The 14,908-nt window shown below is 51.2% G+C and overlaps 1 protein-coding gene across 2 annotated transcripts in view; it reads right to left on the bottom strand.

Annotated features, from left to right (window-relative positions):
• Positions 1-14,908, bottom strand: part of ANKFY1 (ankyrin repeat and FYVE domain containing 1) — a 73,772-nt gene that overhangs the window by 24,054 nt on the left and 34,810 nt on the right. For both annotated transcript variants that reach the window (XM_059150494.1, XM_059150495.1), the window contains 6 exons: positions 11,121-11,244; positions 9,646-9,795; positions 8,245-8,410; positions 2,260-2,464; positions 913-981; positions 499-698 (listed from right to left, as the gene is read on the bottom strand). In XM_059150494.1, coding sequence (XP_059006477.1) covers positions 499-698; positions 913-981; positions 2,260-2,464; positions 8,245-8,410; positions 9,646-9,795; positions 11,121-11,244 — 914 coding nt within the window. The remainder of the gene's footprint in view (positions 1-498; positions 699-912; positions 982-2,259; positions 2,465-8,244; positions 8,411-9,645; positions 9,796-11,120; positions 11,245-14,908) is intronic.

Below are 14,908 nucleotides of genomic sequence, written 5' to 3'. Positions count from 1 at the left end.
TTCCCACGCTCTCACCGAAACAACTTGTCTCAAAACGCTGACTACAGATGCAGACCCAGAAAACCAGTCACTCTCCCACTTAATTTTGTTTTAAACATCATTCTTCATTAAAAATAAATAAATAAAGCCATCTTAAACATAGAACGGTTTGTTATTTTTTAAGCTAACACAACTTCTACAAACTTCTCAGTTTTAATTTCTAAAACGTTAAGCATCACAGCTATAACCCAGCAAAACCAAAATCCTGAGGGATACGGTTTTTAAGCACATAAAAGCAGCTTTGGAGCCCTGCAAAGACGCCCCCAACACCCAGTAAACGGAGTGTTTCTGCCTCACAGACCAGAGTCCCACTAAACTGCTAGAAGCCTGATGTCAAAAAAAATAACTCGGGCTGTTACTACAGTGAAAAGCGCAGATGATCTCATAAGACCATGCCATTTGGTACAAACGTGGATGTGGTGCTTCCTGGGCCCCAGCGCAGGGGCACCCCCGCATCACCTGTGACCGTGTCTGGGGCGTTGGTGTTGCTGCCGCGCTGGATGAGTCGGGCTGCGAAGCTGTTTTCGTCAAAGGAGGTCCCGTTCACCACCGGGAGGTCTTCAAAGGGGTTCACGGAGTGGTCGGGGGACATGGTGACGTACTGCACGGCGAGCCACAGGGCGGTGCTGCCCTCGTGGTCCTTCAGCTCCAGATCCAGCCTGAAGTGAGGAAGCCACGCCAACAGCTCACACGGTCCGCTGCAGACCCCGACCGGCCACAGCCTCACCTTCCCTTTCTGCACACTTGGAACGACCACTGCTCGTCCGGCTCTTACTTACTAACCTTCGTAACACTGGAGGACACTGGACGAGAACGATTTTTCACGCGTCATCCCACCCTCCCCGCTGCTCTCCCGCCGTGCCCCGCGCGTACCGCTCGCACTGCAGCAGCTGGCTGAAGACGTGCTCATTCCTGGCCGTGATGCACACATGCAGGGGCGTCCTGGGGACGAGAGAGAAGCGGGGTCAGCGCAGAACAGGCACGGCTCAGGACAACACGAGAACCCCGCATTTCTGCAACAGAGGCTCTCTGTGCCCTGGAAAACAGCTGTCCAAAAGCACGAATGAGTCTCTAAGAATGAAAATGGAGTTGCTTCTAGGGCTCCATCTAGCCAGGGGCCAAGAGAACAGGAACCCACAGAAGGGAGATCTGTAAGGTTCCCTCCAGTGAACGGCTGACCCTCACTGAGCAGCTCCTCACGTTCGCAAACAGCAGTCCCTACACGTGAGGGTGTGTTCCTCGCCACCTACCCTCCGTGAGTCCGCAAGCAAATGTTTTTCTTCCTGTAACTCTGGGTTATGCTCAGACACCGCGTGCCAACAGGCAGGGACTGAAGGAGGCACTTCTGATTGCCCTTCACGGCCTTTATTCAGCCCTCGCGGGCCCTGAAGCCCCCCCCCCCCCCACCAGCACCCAACTCAGAGGCACACGCCGCCCGCGGGTGCTGCAGCTGGAGGAAGTCAGAGTCAACAGAGTCAAGAGGAAAAGGAAGCAATCACTTGGGGAAATAAAGTAACCGTCACACAACAGTGGGGTCCCAGAGACCCATCTGTCTTCACTGCGGGGTCCCTCCACACACAGCTGTCTCCCACTCCAACAACTGCACGAAGCTCCGTCCTCCATCTGTGAGAGGCTCTTCCAAGGTATAAAATACTGAGCCGTGACTACAGAGAGTGGGGCCCACTTGCTAGAGGTCCCTTCTCTCCTCCCACATGGCCGCCCCAGTGGGGAGGCAGCCCTTCCGTAGACTCAGAACCACAGGGGATCCTCCACAAGGCACTTCTGGGCAGAGGACAAAGAAACAGGAGAACAGCTGTCAGACATGCTGTGGAAAGCCGAAGGGAGCCGGCGTCCTTACCCGCAGCGAGAACCAGGCCTAACCCAAAGGACTTCCCCACGCCCAGACCTCATGGAATTACCACAGACCGCCTTCAGATGGGGTGCGCCACCCCTTCCCGGTACCCCACCAGCTCTGATGAGGACGCTGGGACAAAGTGCCCTTGGAGGAGCTGGACCGGTGAGCCCCCGAACAAGATACAAACTGCTTACAAGTCCATGGACCTCAGTTCCAAGCGCGGAAATATTTCCCCAAACGCCCCTGGGTTAGTCATGCCTCTCATCGGTCCAACAAAGGAGCCTGAGCAGAGACACCAACTGCTAGCTGTGTAGCTGTGTGCCGTTGTGTGCCCCACAGAACACCTCTGTGGACATGGCGCTCACCTGCCCTTGCTGTCCTGCATGTTGGGGTTGGCGCCGGCCTGCAGAAGGGCCTCTGCGATCTGGGCCATCTCAGACATCATAGCTGCCGAGTGCTTCTTTGCACTGCACGATGCCACAAGGTGCAACGGTGTCTCCTGGGCACCCAATGTAGCAGCATTGACAAGGGCCCCATTCTTAATGAGGAAGGTGGCAGCAAAGAGATCTCCTGGAAAACAAACAACAGAGACAACGGTCACCCACGACAAGACCTATTGGCCTATTCTGGTCCTCAGAAAGTCAGAAAAACTGCAGACAAAGAGAAGGGACATCGGGCAACGGTTCTTGGCAGAACCTTAGGGACACCTCTAAGTGGAAACCTGTCACCTAGATCGGGAAGTCACATCATTGAACTCCAAAGGCTTCCTTCAATTCTGATTCACTGCTGTCCTCTGCCCTGCCCCTCGCCTCCAGGGCACTACCCAAGCACAGCGGGCTTCTGTGCTGACAGACCTCCCTTGCCATCAGCTCTAAAGGATAGCTTCAAGATTCCTCCCCAGCACAATCCATGTCCCTCTCATTTCCTGACCACGGTCCACTCCTACCACCAATCTGCTGCACTCACACCCAGGTTCCTGACCGGAGGATGGCCCTGACATGTTCGCCACCTACTATGCATGGACATGACAGTCTCGACAAGAAGTTTCCATCTGAGCATCTGAACCAAGACTCTGTACACATCGCTCTACAAATACTCCACAAAGTAAACTAAGTGGCTGTCAAAACAAAGCTTCCTCCTCAGTCCCCTCCACTTCCCTAAGTCTTGGAGCATTTGCAGGTGCAAGAGTCTGCCTGGGACCATGTACAGATACCAAACTAATTCAGAGTAACGGACATAAGATCCAGTAACTCTGGCAGCTTAAACTGCTGTCTATTCACGGTGCTCTGTACGAGGAAACACGGAAACTACCAAGAATTAAGTATGCATGACAGTACTAAAGGTATATAGTTCTGCAAATGCACGGCTAAACTTGGAACCAAGCAATCTGATGACTTCAAGTCAAAAATATTTGTGGAAAAGCAGTTAAAGTACGCCTGTCAAGTTAACCTGGAGGTTGACAGGGACTGAGCAATTAAATTTGCTCTAAGATCACTTACAATTCAATCTTCCTTGGATTTGGTTCCATTTACAACTCAAAGCAAGCAAAAAGCACTCACTAGACACAGTGCATGGGGCTCCCCACTCAGCGCAGAGTCAGCCTCTCCCTCTAGCCACCCCCCCGCCCCGCCCCACCTGTGCTTCTCACTCTCACTCAAATAAATAAATAAATAAAATACTAAAGAAAGAAAAGGAAAGACAAGAAGGCCAGGGCAGCAAAGCACCCTAAGCTACTGAACTGTGAACAAAGAAGCCACCCAGTTACAAAGGCAGGGCGGTGGCTTCGAGGCACTCTGCCCAGTGGGAGGGAACCCCCAGGGGGCACGGAGGAGCTCACTACAGGGATGTCCTCCAGAGGAAACATCCTTTCCCTGCCTCCATCCCCTGCCGGGCGAGGTGTAATTGGTGGATGTGACTCAGGACTTGGCTAAGTCGTCCCAGCAGGATTCAGGGACACTTTCTGTGGATTCTGTCCCCACTTCACCTAGGTCTACAGGATAAATTTCCTGAAAATCACACCCTTCTTCAGTGGGCAGCGCCCCCGAATGCAGAGCACCCGCCGTGACAGTGGACTTCCTACTCCACACGTGCGGAGTCTGGGGGTGGACGCCCACGGCTGAAGGCACTGCAGAACCACTCGGCTACACACATCACAGACGCCGGTGTCTGTTGCACGGCCTGTTTTCGTCTCTGCATCCAGACATGCTCTTCTGTGTCCGATTCTGTGAGTGCTGGAGATAGACGTACACTCCTTTGAATCCCAACCTCCAGATGACAATTTTCTCTTTTCAAAGTCATTTATGCCAAGTTTTCTTCTATATCTTGCAATATCATTAATTTTCAACTATACTCTGTAGTCTCAACGTGTAGAATAAGGCTTAAGGTTTCAAGAGTGGCAAAATTCTCAAGTGTTATCTGTATTCCCGTGCTCATTTTTTTAAAAGATTTTATTTATTTGAGAGAGAGCACATGCGCACACACGTGTGCAAGCAGGGGACGGGGTAGCAGGAGAGGGAGAGACAGAATCCTCAGGGAAACTCCCTACTGAGCGCAGAGCCTGACACGGGCTCTGTACTTTCTTTCCAAGGGACCATCTTGCCAGAGAATATCAGCCCTGGCATGGAGGTACACGGCAGCCACAGGCCAATCAGCTGCTGACTAATCCGAATCTGATCTAACTTGTGCCTGCTCCATCTTATGTAAAACAGGCACCAGGGGAATGTCTGGGAAGAAAACGGATTGGCCGGTCAAGGCTACCAGGTCCCACTTCAACAGACTGGCTCTGATTCTATCAATTATGACTTCAGGCACCTTAAGATTTCTCTAACCAGCCTCTTCTTTAGCCCCCCGTTTTTTCCCGGGGTCTGGGGGAAAGAGCAATCTTTACCGACATCATGAGCAAAGGACCAAAATTCAGACTGCTGCGCACAGGCCAACGGCAGCACTCTGAGCGTGACCGTAACGCGCAGGTCTGAGGCCACGCTGGGGGGGGCCTTCACTATTCACACGTGCGTACACGGAGAGGTACAAACCAGCCCCCCAGAGACTCCGTCTAAGAGAGAATATGTACAAACATTAGCAACAGAATACAATATCCCAGACAAAGCCACTTCTGGAAAGAAAACTCAGGATTGTTGGGACAAAGGGCCTCAAGATGAGAAGACAAGGTGCGTGATACTGGGGGAAGGGCTGGGGTTTCACGCCTTCAAGCTCAGCACACATTCCAGACTAAGAGAGAAACATGGACAGCGTGTGGAGAAGCCTGGACACACTAAACAAAGCGGGTCGACCAGGCAAGACGGCCCACAGAAGCGAGGGTTGAGGACACCCAACCACCGCCTGCACAGGGATTGCAGAGGGACAATGAAATGGAACGGTCTGTCTTAAGCCCTCTTAAAAGACTTAGAGCTTTTAGATTAGACTTACTTGATTATCAAGAGCCAAAGACTTTTATCTTACTTATATACACATATGCACATAAACGCATGTACCCCACACAAGAAGCTATCGAGGAGTTCCTGGACACTGAAAACTGGGGACGTTTTCCACTAAAGGAAAGCCCGTGGGTGCACAGTCTAGAGGGAAAAGACGATGGCCATCAAAGAGCAGAGCAAAGGGAGAGAATGGAAAATACCAAAAACACCATTTATAAAGTTTCTGTCAGGAAGAAAACTTCTAACACATCTTACAGAGATTTCCACCAAAAACAATTACAATAGGGGAGGCCTAGGGGGCTTAGTCGTTAAGCGTCTGCCTTGGGCTCAGGACATGGCCCCAAGTCCTGGGATAGAGCTCTGCGTCAGGCTCCCTGCTCGGCGGGAGCCTGCTTCTCCCTCTCCCACTCCCCTGCTTATGCTCCCTCTCGCTCACACGCTCTCTGTCAAATAAGTAAATACAATCTTAAAAAAAAGAAAAAACCAGCAACAATCACAGTGAGACTATCTGGTACTTGGAAGTCGGTCACTCCCTCGTCCTCATCCAGCAGCACAGCAGGTGCACGAGGCCTCACCAACATGGCTTGTCCACATCAGCGTATCCCTAACAGCAGCAACATCAAACCTAAACTCCACACAAAGCTCTTTTGTGCAGCTTCCGGAGCAGGGCTGTGTTCAGGGAACCAGTGACTTCGCCACGAACACAGCCAGCCCCGTGTGGCCCCCGGCGGTGGCGCCATCTGTGAATGGACCGCGAGCAGCGAGCAGAACTACGGCGCCGATTACTACGAGGTCACCGCTGTGCGCCAGCTGCGCCTGAACAGCGAGAGTCACCTTCTCGCCTCAGGCCACCTGTCTGCCTCCCACGGACTCGCCCACAGACACCGGCTGCCCGTGTCATTCTTCACGGAACTGACTGGCACAGATTCTGGTGGGCACCCAGAAGCAAGCCCACATCTCTCAAAACAGAGATCTTTGTTCAAATGGCAATGAACTTCGAGTAAGGCCAACAGGTAAAATGAAGTACATTACTCAATGAAGTCATTTTGGAAGGTCCACAGCCTGACGGCGCAGGCTACAGAAGGAAGAGGAAAAGAGCCCTATGGGGACTGGAGCTGATGGTGGCTCAGCAGCCAGGGGCTGCGCCCACCACCCGGCAGTCACCGTGCCGCACGGGCTGCCGACACTAGAAAACGACAAGGATCCCCACTCTGCACAAGAGGGAGTGGAGACCCAGTGGCGACTGAGAGACGGACCGGAGGTCCCCGAGCAGGCACACAAGTCCAGATCCAAACCCCAGCACACCCAAACTCCAGCGCCAGCATTCGGCCCGCCACACCAAGCCCCCCGCTCTCCAGGCCGAAAGCATCAGGACAATGCAGGCCACGCTGGCACACACAGGCTCTCAGGCAACGGACCAATTCAGAGAGGAAGATTAAGGCGCCTGAAAACAAGCATCAGAAAGGCATCACCAGTTCTTGGCAACTCTCGTAACTAAGCAATCACCAAAATATTTAATAACTCGCCCAAGATGCTTTTTCAACACACATAAGAATTTAACTCCCTAAGAGAAAAGAAATAGAATTCTGGGATTTTTTTTTTTTTAGTAACAAGTGTATTTGTTTCCAAAACAAACATCTCAGACACCACACAGTATGGGAAAAATAATTCCCCATGTGATGGGAACCTTCTCCACTGCACACACGCCCGGTGCGCCAAGTGCCCAACGGCTGCACACTGTGCTGAGCGCCACCCGGGAAACGCGTCTGCTCTCGGCGCTGACATCCTCTCCGAGGAGCTCCTTCCCGCTGATGAGCAACATTTTCCTCTCCGCCAGCCAACAAGCTGAACACTGACACATGGCTCTGAGGGATATTTTTACTAAAACCTTTGCCCAAAAAGAGCAAAGCCACAGCTGCCACAGGCCCATATTTGAAGTGACTACATTCCACCACCCAGGAGCAACTTGTGAGCAACAGAACATGCGAATGAATGGCAACAGCAAATGTAAGAACGATGGTGTAACGGCACAAAAAGAGCATGGTACCAGAGCGCAGTCATGATGGTCGCATGACCGCAGAGGGGAATGCACAGGGCTCGGACGTGCGGAGATCAGTGCGTTCTGTCCCTGCCGTCCACACGTAAACAGAAGAGTGGCTGTGGCCAAGTACTTCACTCAGGTCATCTACAAGTCGAAGCTTCTGGCAGTCGGGAGAGCTGTCACTCCGTGCTGGAACGCTGCCTCCAGACCGCGTCTCACCCTGTCAGATACGACTACTGTAAAGTGGACGCAAGCAGGACCCATCTGGGACTTAAAAATCAGTAAGGCCATGGGAAAATGGGAAAAATAAAACAAAAAAGACTAGTACTTTTTTCCCTTGTAGCATTAAGATTAAAATGTTTTGACCTTAATTCTATCACTTCCATATTCTTCCCACGATGAACAACATACTCTCAATACAGCTACAATTCCAGAACCTTCCGAGAACAAATGAAGCTGCATCACTCTGCCAGGACAGAAGCCTAACCCGTCCAACTGAACATTCTGAAGCCAAGAGTGTGTCTAGACATGCGTGGTTTTGATCCTTTCCCTCTCACAGTCCCTGATACAAGTAAAGTCCTCCTGCCACAAGTCCTCGAGAGAGTGATGCACGTCCGTGGCATACAGCTTCAAGGTCCTTCTGGAGGTGCCCTTTCCCTGGCCCTTCCTCCGGGGGCACTGCTGACCCCACAAGAGCCTAAGAACACGGCGCAAGCCCCAGGTCCTCCTACCCACCAATCACAGATTCTCATCATGTGCAGCCGGAAAAGGCTTTTCACAATGTGTGCCACGGGGTCATAGAATCTTCGAGAATTACCCAGATGAAAGTAAAATTGCTTGCAGAGAAGAAGACAAGGTATACCGCTTCTTCCTACCCCTCTGGATTCCTTTATGCAACAAGCTCCAGCCGTTCCTGTCGAGCATGTCCACGTCAGCCTTGTGGCTAACCAGCGTGGTGGCAATACTCTCCAGTCGTCGTGACAGGGCGAGATCCAGAGCCAGGTCTCCATTATGGTCCACTTCGTTCAGCTTTCCAGGGAGCTGCACACACAAATTTGTAAATTAGTGCCCAGTCAGTAGTGAATACAGCTGATTTCAATCTCTCCCAATTGGACTCTAACATACCATCTTTTTATATAAATACTGAATTTAGTGCTCTAACACTGCATACTCTCCAAGTCCCAATAAATTCACGAACTTTTCTCAGGCCTCCTTGGGGCACAAGCCTCCCAGGGAACAAAGAATTAGCAGGGATCCCAGAGCAGACACAAACACAGCGGAAGACAGTACAGGACCAAAATGGAAATGGAGACACTGCTGTGGGAGCACAAAGGCCAGGGCAGAGGGTCACAGCCCGACGGCGAACAGCTAACATTTTCATAAGAGACTATGGCTTAGTATCAAATTCCCCACAGAGCAGGATGACTCCCCGGGCGCCAGACACCCAGGACAAAGCATGCTGTGCTCCCCTCTGTCAGAAGCAATGTACTTCTTCACTGGGCACTGCGGTCAGCAGAGTGATAGCCCCTGAAGATGTCGCTGTCCTAGTCCCTGGAGCTGTACCACGATCCCCAACAAAAGAGACTTTGAAGATGTCATTAAGGTTAAGGACCTTGAGGGAATGCATTTTGGGTTACCCAGGAGGGACCCAGCTGGTCACACGTGTCCTGAGAAGGGACAGAGGGAAGCAGAAGAGCAGGTCAGAAAGACGGGATGCGAGGACTTGACACACCGTCCCGGCCAGAAGAGGGAGCAATGTAGTGGCTTCCGGAGATCCAGAAGAGCCCCTTGCTGAGAACCAGCAAGAAAATGGGGACACTTGTCCTGTAACCACAAGGAAGTAAACTCTGCCACCGTGCCAAACAATCGGGAAAGGGATTCTCTCCGCCAGCCTCCAGGAAGGACCCCGCCCTGCCACCTCCCCAAACGTACATGGGCCCGCCCTGGACTCCCAACCAAAAATGCTTCAAGATGACCTGTCCACGCTGATTTCAGCCCCTAGGTTTGTGGCAATTTCTTACAGCAGCAAAAGAAAACTGAAGCAGGTTTTGGCACCTGGAAGTCAGGTACTGCTCCAGCAATGACCTACACACGTGGAAGCCGCGTTGGAAACGGCCAACGGGCCAAGGCCGAAAGGGTTTTCAGGAGCATCAGAGGAAAAGCTCAGATGGCACAGACACAGGTACATGAGAGACCATGCTAGTGACGGCCTGAAGGAGTGAGGGATATTTTAGAGAAAAACAAGCAGGTTTGTTTGGGCAAAAGCACGTCAGTACCTGTGAGTCCGTCTCGATCAGATACAGGAAGACCACATCCTCTCTCTCTACTCTGATTGCCTTGTGCAACGGGTACTCGGTCTTGGACTTGATCATCTTGTACAGCAGCTGGGCACCCATGCTACTGAAGTCCTCCTTCCGCAGGTCATCCTGAGGGCAGGACAGTTGAAAGCAGAGCAGACCCGACACGTCAGCAGTAGCGACAACAGACATTCATGAAGAAGCCCTCGGAAGGTGTCTGTCCCTTCTTTAAAGAGAGTGTAGCATTCCCCCTCTCTGGATGACACAGAAGGACGGACAGCACGAAGGGGCTCAGGAACTCCTGCTCTGGTTCGCACAGGGAGTAAGTGTCCAAGCCAGGACCCAGGGCCAGAACCATCCACTGCACCCCACCATGCCTTCCAGACACAGGACAGCAACCCTGACCCCTACCCAGGATGCTGCCAGGAGCCCTCCAGGGGGTATGCCGTCTGTACCCCTACAAAGATGAGAGCTCAGAGTTCATCAGAATTTCCAGAGAGGAGTCCCCGCTGATAACAGGCAGTCTCCACTACCGCAAACCTCTAAATTTTTATTTATCGTAGCAGAAAGACCACCATTCCTGTCTTAATTCTTCACAACCCTATTATTTTAGACACCTTTCCTCACAATACTGTTAAGCACAGAACCATGTGCAGAAACTAGCTCATAAAACAGAGCCCTAGGTGTGATTCTTTTAAAAATGCAAAGAACAGTCCCGCATGGACTCCCAGCTCCATGGGGAGTCTGCTTCTCTCTCTGACCTTCTCCTCGTTCATGCTCTCTCTCACTGTCTCTCTCTCAAGTAAATAAATAAAATCTTTAAAAAATAAATAAATAAATAAATAAATAAATAAATAAATAAATATGCAAAGAACAGGGGCACCTGAGTGGCTCAGTGGGTTAAAGCCTCTGCCTTCGGCTCAGGTCATGATCCCGGGGTTCTGGGATCAAGCCCCACATCGGGCTCTCTGCTCCACAGGGAGCCTGCTTCCTCTCTCTCTCTGCCTGCTTCTCCGCCTACTTGTGATCTCTGTCAAATAAATAAATAAGATCTTTAAAAAAAAAAAAAAGCAAAGAACACAACAAAAAATTGCCAAAACCGTTCTCTATGACGAACACTTCTGAGCAGGGCAAATCGAAACTTAAGGACACTCCCCCCACGCTGCAGAGCCGCAGCCGCCTGGAAACAGCACTGCCAAGCGCCCAAGGCCTGCGGGCAGCTTCTGCAGACAGAGGACGCAGGCGGGGTCCTTTCGTTCCAAGCCTGTTTCTTAACCTGAATTACCTCCTGCCTCTCTGCTCTGCAATCAGGAGACGTCAGAGCCCAGAAGCATCTCTCTGGTCATCTTACGCAAGCAGGAGTCAGAGAGGAACGTTCACAGAAGCAGGCCCGAGCCCAGGTCTCCGGCTTGCCACGCATGTGCTGTGCTCACAGCCCTCCACCTCGCACTCACCCAGTGGCTGGCGATAATTTCCGCACAATAGTTCATCAGCGTGCCAGCGCCCAGCTCCTCCGCCGTCTGATAGAAGCGGATACAGTTCCTGACGTTCACCAGAGACATGACGCTCTTCTCACATCTGCGAGAGAAATTAATGGTGAGCGGTGTCTTCAGGACGAACAGATTCATCAGTGAGCAAACCGAGGCCATGAGCGGAGTACTGGTGGTCTAACCCAGCGACGCTGACGTGTGAGCAGGCAGGGGAATCAGGGTGAATTCACGGCTGAGTTACCGTATTTAAAAGTACAAGACTAGCATCATACCACACAGACCACTCTGGTCAGAATCAAAATAACCTCTAAATAGACACGTGAAACATAACCCCAACTGACTTATATGTGATTCCGCGAACCCCATTAATCACACACATGCACCTACAAGACCAAACACATTATGGGTCAAATTCACTCCTTTAATATGTACTGTATAGGGCGCCTGGGTGGCTCAGTGGGTTAAGCCGCTGCCTTAGGCTCAGGTCATGATCTCAGGGTCCTGGGATCGAGTCCCGCATGGGGCTCTCTGCTCAGCAGGGAGCCTGCTTCCTCCTCTCTCTCTCTCTCTGCCTGCCTCTCTGACTACTTGTGATTTCTCTCTGTCAAATAAATAAATAAAATCTTAAAAAAAAAAATATGTACTGTATAGGACATGTGTGCAGTTTCCACCCACAAGGCTTCAAAGGAGCTTCCGAGAGGAGGCTCTACGCACGCCTCAGTAAATCCACATCCCGGAAAAGTCCTCCCACGGCAAACTGTATGGTATGGGAATTATCACTCGATAAAGCTGACTTGTAAACACCCACAAGAGAATGTGGAGAGACAACAAAGTTTCACCCATTACACCCAGAGTGAACCTGCGGTGCACCCGCAGGATACACGCAGTACACAGTGAACTCACAGTACACACCCAGTATACACACACTACACCCACAGCACATACACTATGCCTGTAGCACACACACTACACCCACAGTATACACACACTACATCCAGTGTACACACAGGACACAGTGACACACCCAGTACACACACACTACACCTGCAGTACACACACTATGCCCGCAGTACACACACTATGCGCACAGTACACACACACTATGCCTACAGTATACACACACTACACCTACAGTACACACACACTATTCCTGCAGTATACACACTACACCTGCAGTACACACACACTATGCCCGCAGTACACACACACTAAGCCCACAGTACACACACTATGCCTGTAGTATACACACACAACACCCGTAGGACACACACAGTGCACCCCCACTACACCTGTAGTGCGACCATGGTACATGCAGTACGCCCACCGTGTATAACACATACATCCCTCACTTGATTTACAGAGTACACCAGACAGAAAAACTGGCTGCACAGACAACCAAACAGCCTGCTACCAAGCACCACCACCACGAGGCTCTCACATCCACTAATAAAAAAGCATCCATTATGTCACCCAGGCCGGCAGGCCCCTGTTGGCACAAAGCTGACACACCCCCTGGCCCAGGAGATGCTGCACTGGGAAGCCGACTCCAAACTCCAGGAGGCTGCAGGGAGCCTCTGCAGGACTGGGACTTGGGGGGAAGGAGGCCAGCGGCACCATCATTCCACCCGTTGCCTACACATCTGCGTAGAAGTGGTGCCCTCCAAGGGCATCACAGAGGCCTGGCAGCCTACCGTGGCTTTGTCTGTCCTGCAGCTCCCACAGAAACCCTCTTCTGTTCATGGGGGCAGAACGGCACTGAGAGCACAGCACTGTGCAGGAAGAAAGACCTGGACAGAGGTCCATGGAACCCCCGTGCCTCTTGCCTCCTGCTACGCACAGTAATAGAGGATCTCCACGCATTTTTCAAGACAAAGGGAGCTAAGAGCCCCACACAGCACGCATGCGTGGCTGGTGTGCCTGTCAGGGTGGGGGCCTTCTCAAGGCAGAGCAGTATTTATCACACGGGCTGGCTTCGTACTACAGTGAGAACACGTGCGAGCCAGCAGATAAGTCTCCGTCTGAGTAGGTGAGGTGCAGCTCACAGAGGTGGAGAAAGGTCACGAGTGAGAGAGAGAGATGGGGAAGGATGGAGCCGTTTTAAAAAGGCCCTGAGAAGAATGAGCACAGCTCCGGGGGACAATCTTGCCGACCTTACTCCATCCAGCACTCAGGGCGGGCACTGACTGCATTCCAAGAGGGATGCCTGGGTTCTTTGTTTCTAAGCAGTGCAGGTGCCGTGGTGTAAGGAAGCGCCGCCCACAGGGCACTTGTCAATCAAAGTGCACCTCAGAAAGTAACTGTTACGAACACCAGGACTTACTTCTGAGTCGTGGTCCACCAAGTGACCGTGACTGGCTATGAGACCAGAGCGTCCAGGGACAGAGGTCCTCTGCCGGCGCGGTGACACTTCTCAAATGTGCAGCGCCGACACCCGGGTGCATCCGTCCCACCATCCCACCCCAGGGACCACTGACCCGTGTCTGCAGAGCCTCTTGCACAGCACTTGTACAGACAAATCCCCTTCTCCTTTCTGCTGCCGAAGACACTCATACCAAGATACTGGAATGTGTTTCCTGAAGACAGGTGTTTCGTTATCAGCGGCAGACACTTCACTTTCACCTCACTCTGGGGCCCCCAGGGTGCCATTCATTCTCCCGCAAGCGCGTAACTAGTAACCGACGTGGTTTACACAACATCAATGTACACTCACATTACGGTTACATGGAAGACCACGATATCTTATTTAAAAATTCAGATTCTTGGGGCACCTGGGTGGCTCAGTGGGTTAAGCCTCTGCCTTCGGCTCAGGTCATGATCTCAGGGTCCTGGAATCGAGCCCCGCATCAGGCTCTCTGCTCAACAGGGAGCCTGCTTCCCTCCCCTCTCTGCATGCCTCTCTGCCTGCCTCTCTGCCTACTTGTGATCTCTCTCTCTCTCTGTTAAATAAATAAATTAAAAAAAAGAGTTAGTCATCTTTAAAAAAAAAAAAAAAAAATTCAGATTCTTAGTTCTTGTCATCTCTTTCAACAGTAGCAGGACAGACTAACTTTCCTCTGAAGGAATTCTGTTGTGAATACATGTTTTTAATTTTAAAACACTAAAAGGATATAGATATACAAAAACAGTTTTCAAAGTACAAAATCAAGGGGTACCTGGGTGGCTCAGTGGGTAAAGCCTCTGCCTTCGGCTCAGGTCATGGTCTCAGGGTCCTGGGATTGAGCCCCGCATAGGGCTCTCTGCTCAGTGGGGAGCCTGCTTCCCCCTCTGCCTCTGCCTGCTTCTCTGCCTACCTGTGATCTCCCTCTCAAATAAATAAATAAAATCTTAAAAAAAAAAAAAAGTACAAAATCAAGCAAGAATTAAGCATCTCACGAACTCTATCTAGTTTCAGTATCACTCCCATGTGCAAGAATAGGAGTACCGACAGGACAAACAACAAAACATTATCTGGTTGAATTACAGGTGACTTAGGGTTTTTTCTCTATGTTATTCAATGTTTTCCAACTGCCATACACTGAGCTTGTATTTTATAAGCAGGAAAACAACTATTATCGTAACTGTCAATTTTTAGCATTTACTATTAGTTCTCCTTTTTAAAAAGTATCTTTCTGATAATACTTCCCAAAAACTTCCTTTTCATCAAACTGGTGAAGCACTCCCAAACCTCTGAGATCCCAACATACCCACAGGACCAACAATTCCCACAGAGCCCTACACTGTCACGGATGCACACACACTACACCCTCCTGCCC

This window comes from Mustela lutreola, chromosome 15, assembly GCF_030435805.1.
Source record: "Mustela lutreola isolate mMusLut2 chromosome 15, mMusLut2.pri, whole genome shotgun sequence".
NCBI lineage: Eukaryota > Metazoa > Chordata > Mammalia > Carnivora > Mustelidae > Mustela > Mustela lutreola.
The sequence above is the reverse complement of the archived record's forward strand: the minus strand, read 5'-3'. Positions and strand labels throughout refer to the sequence as shown.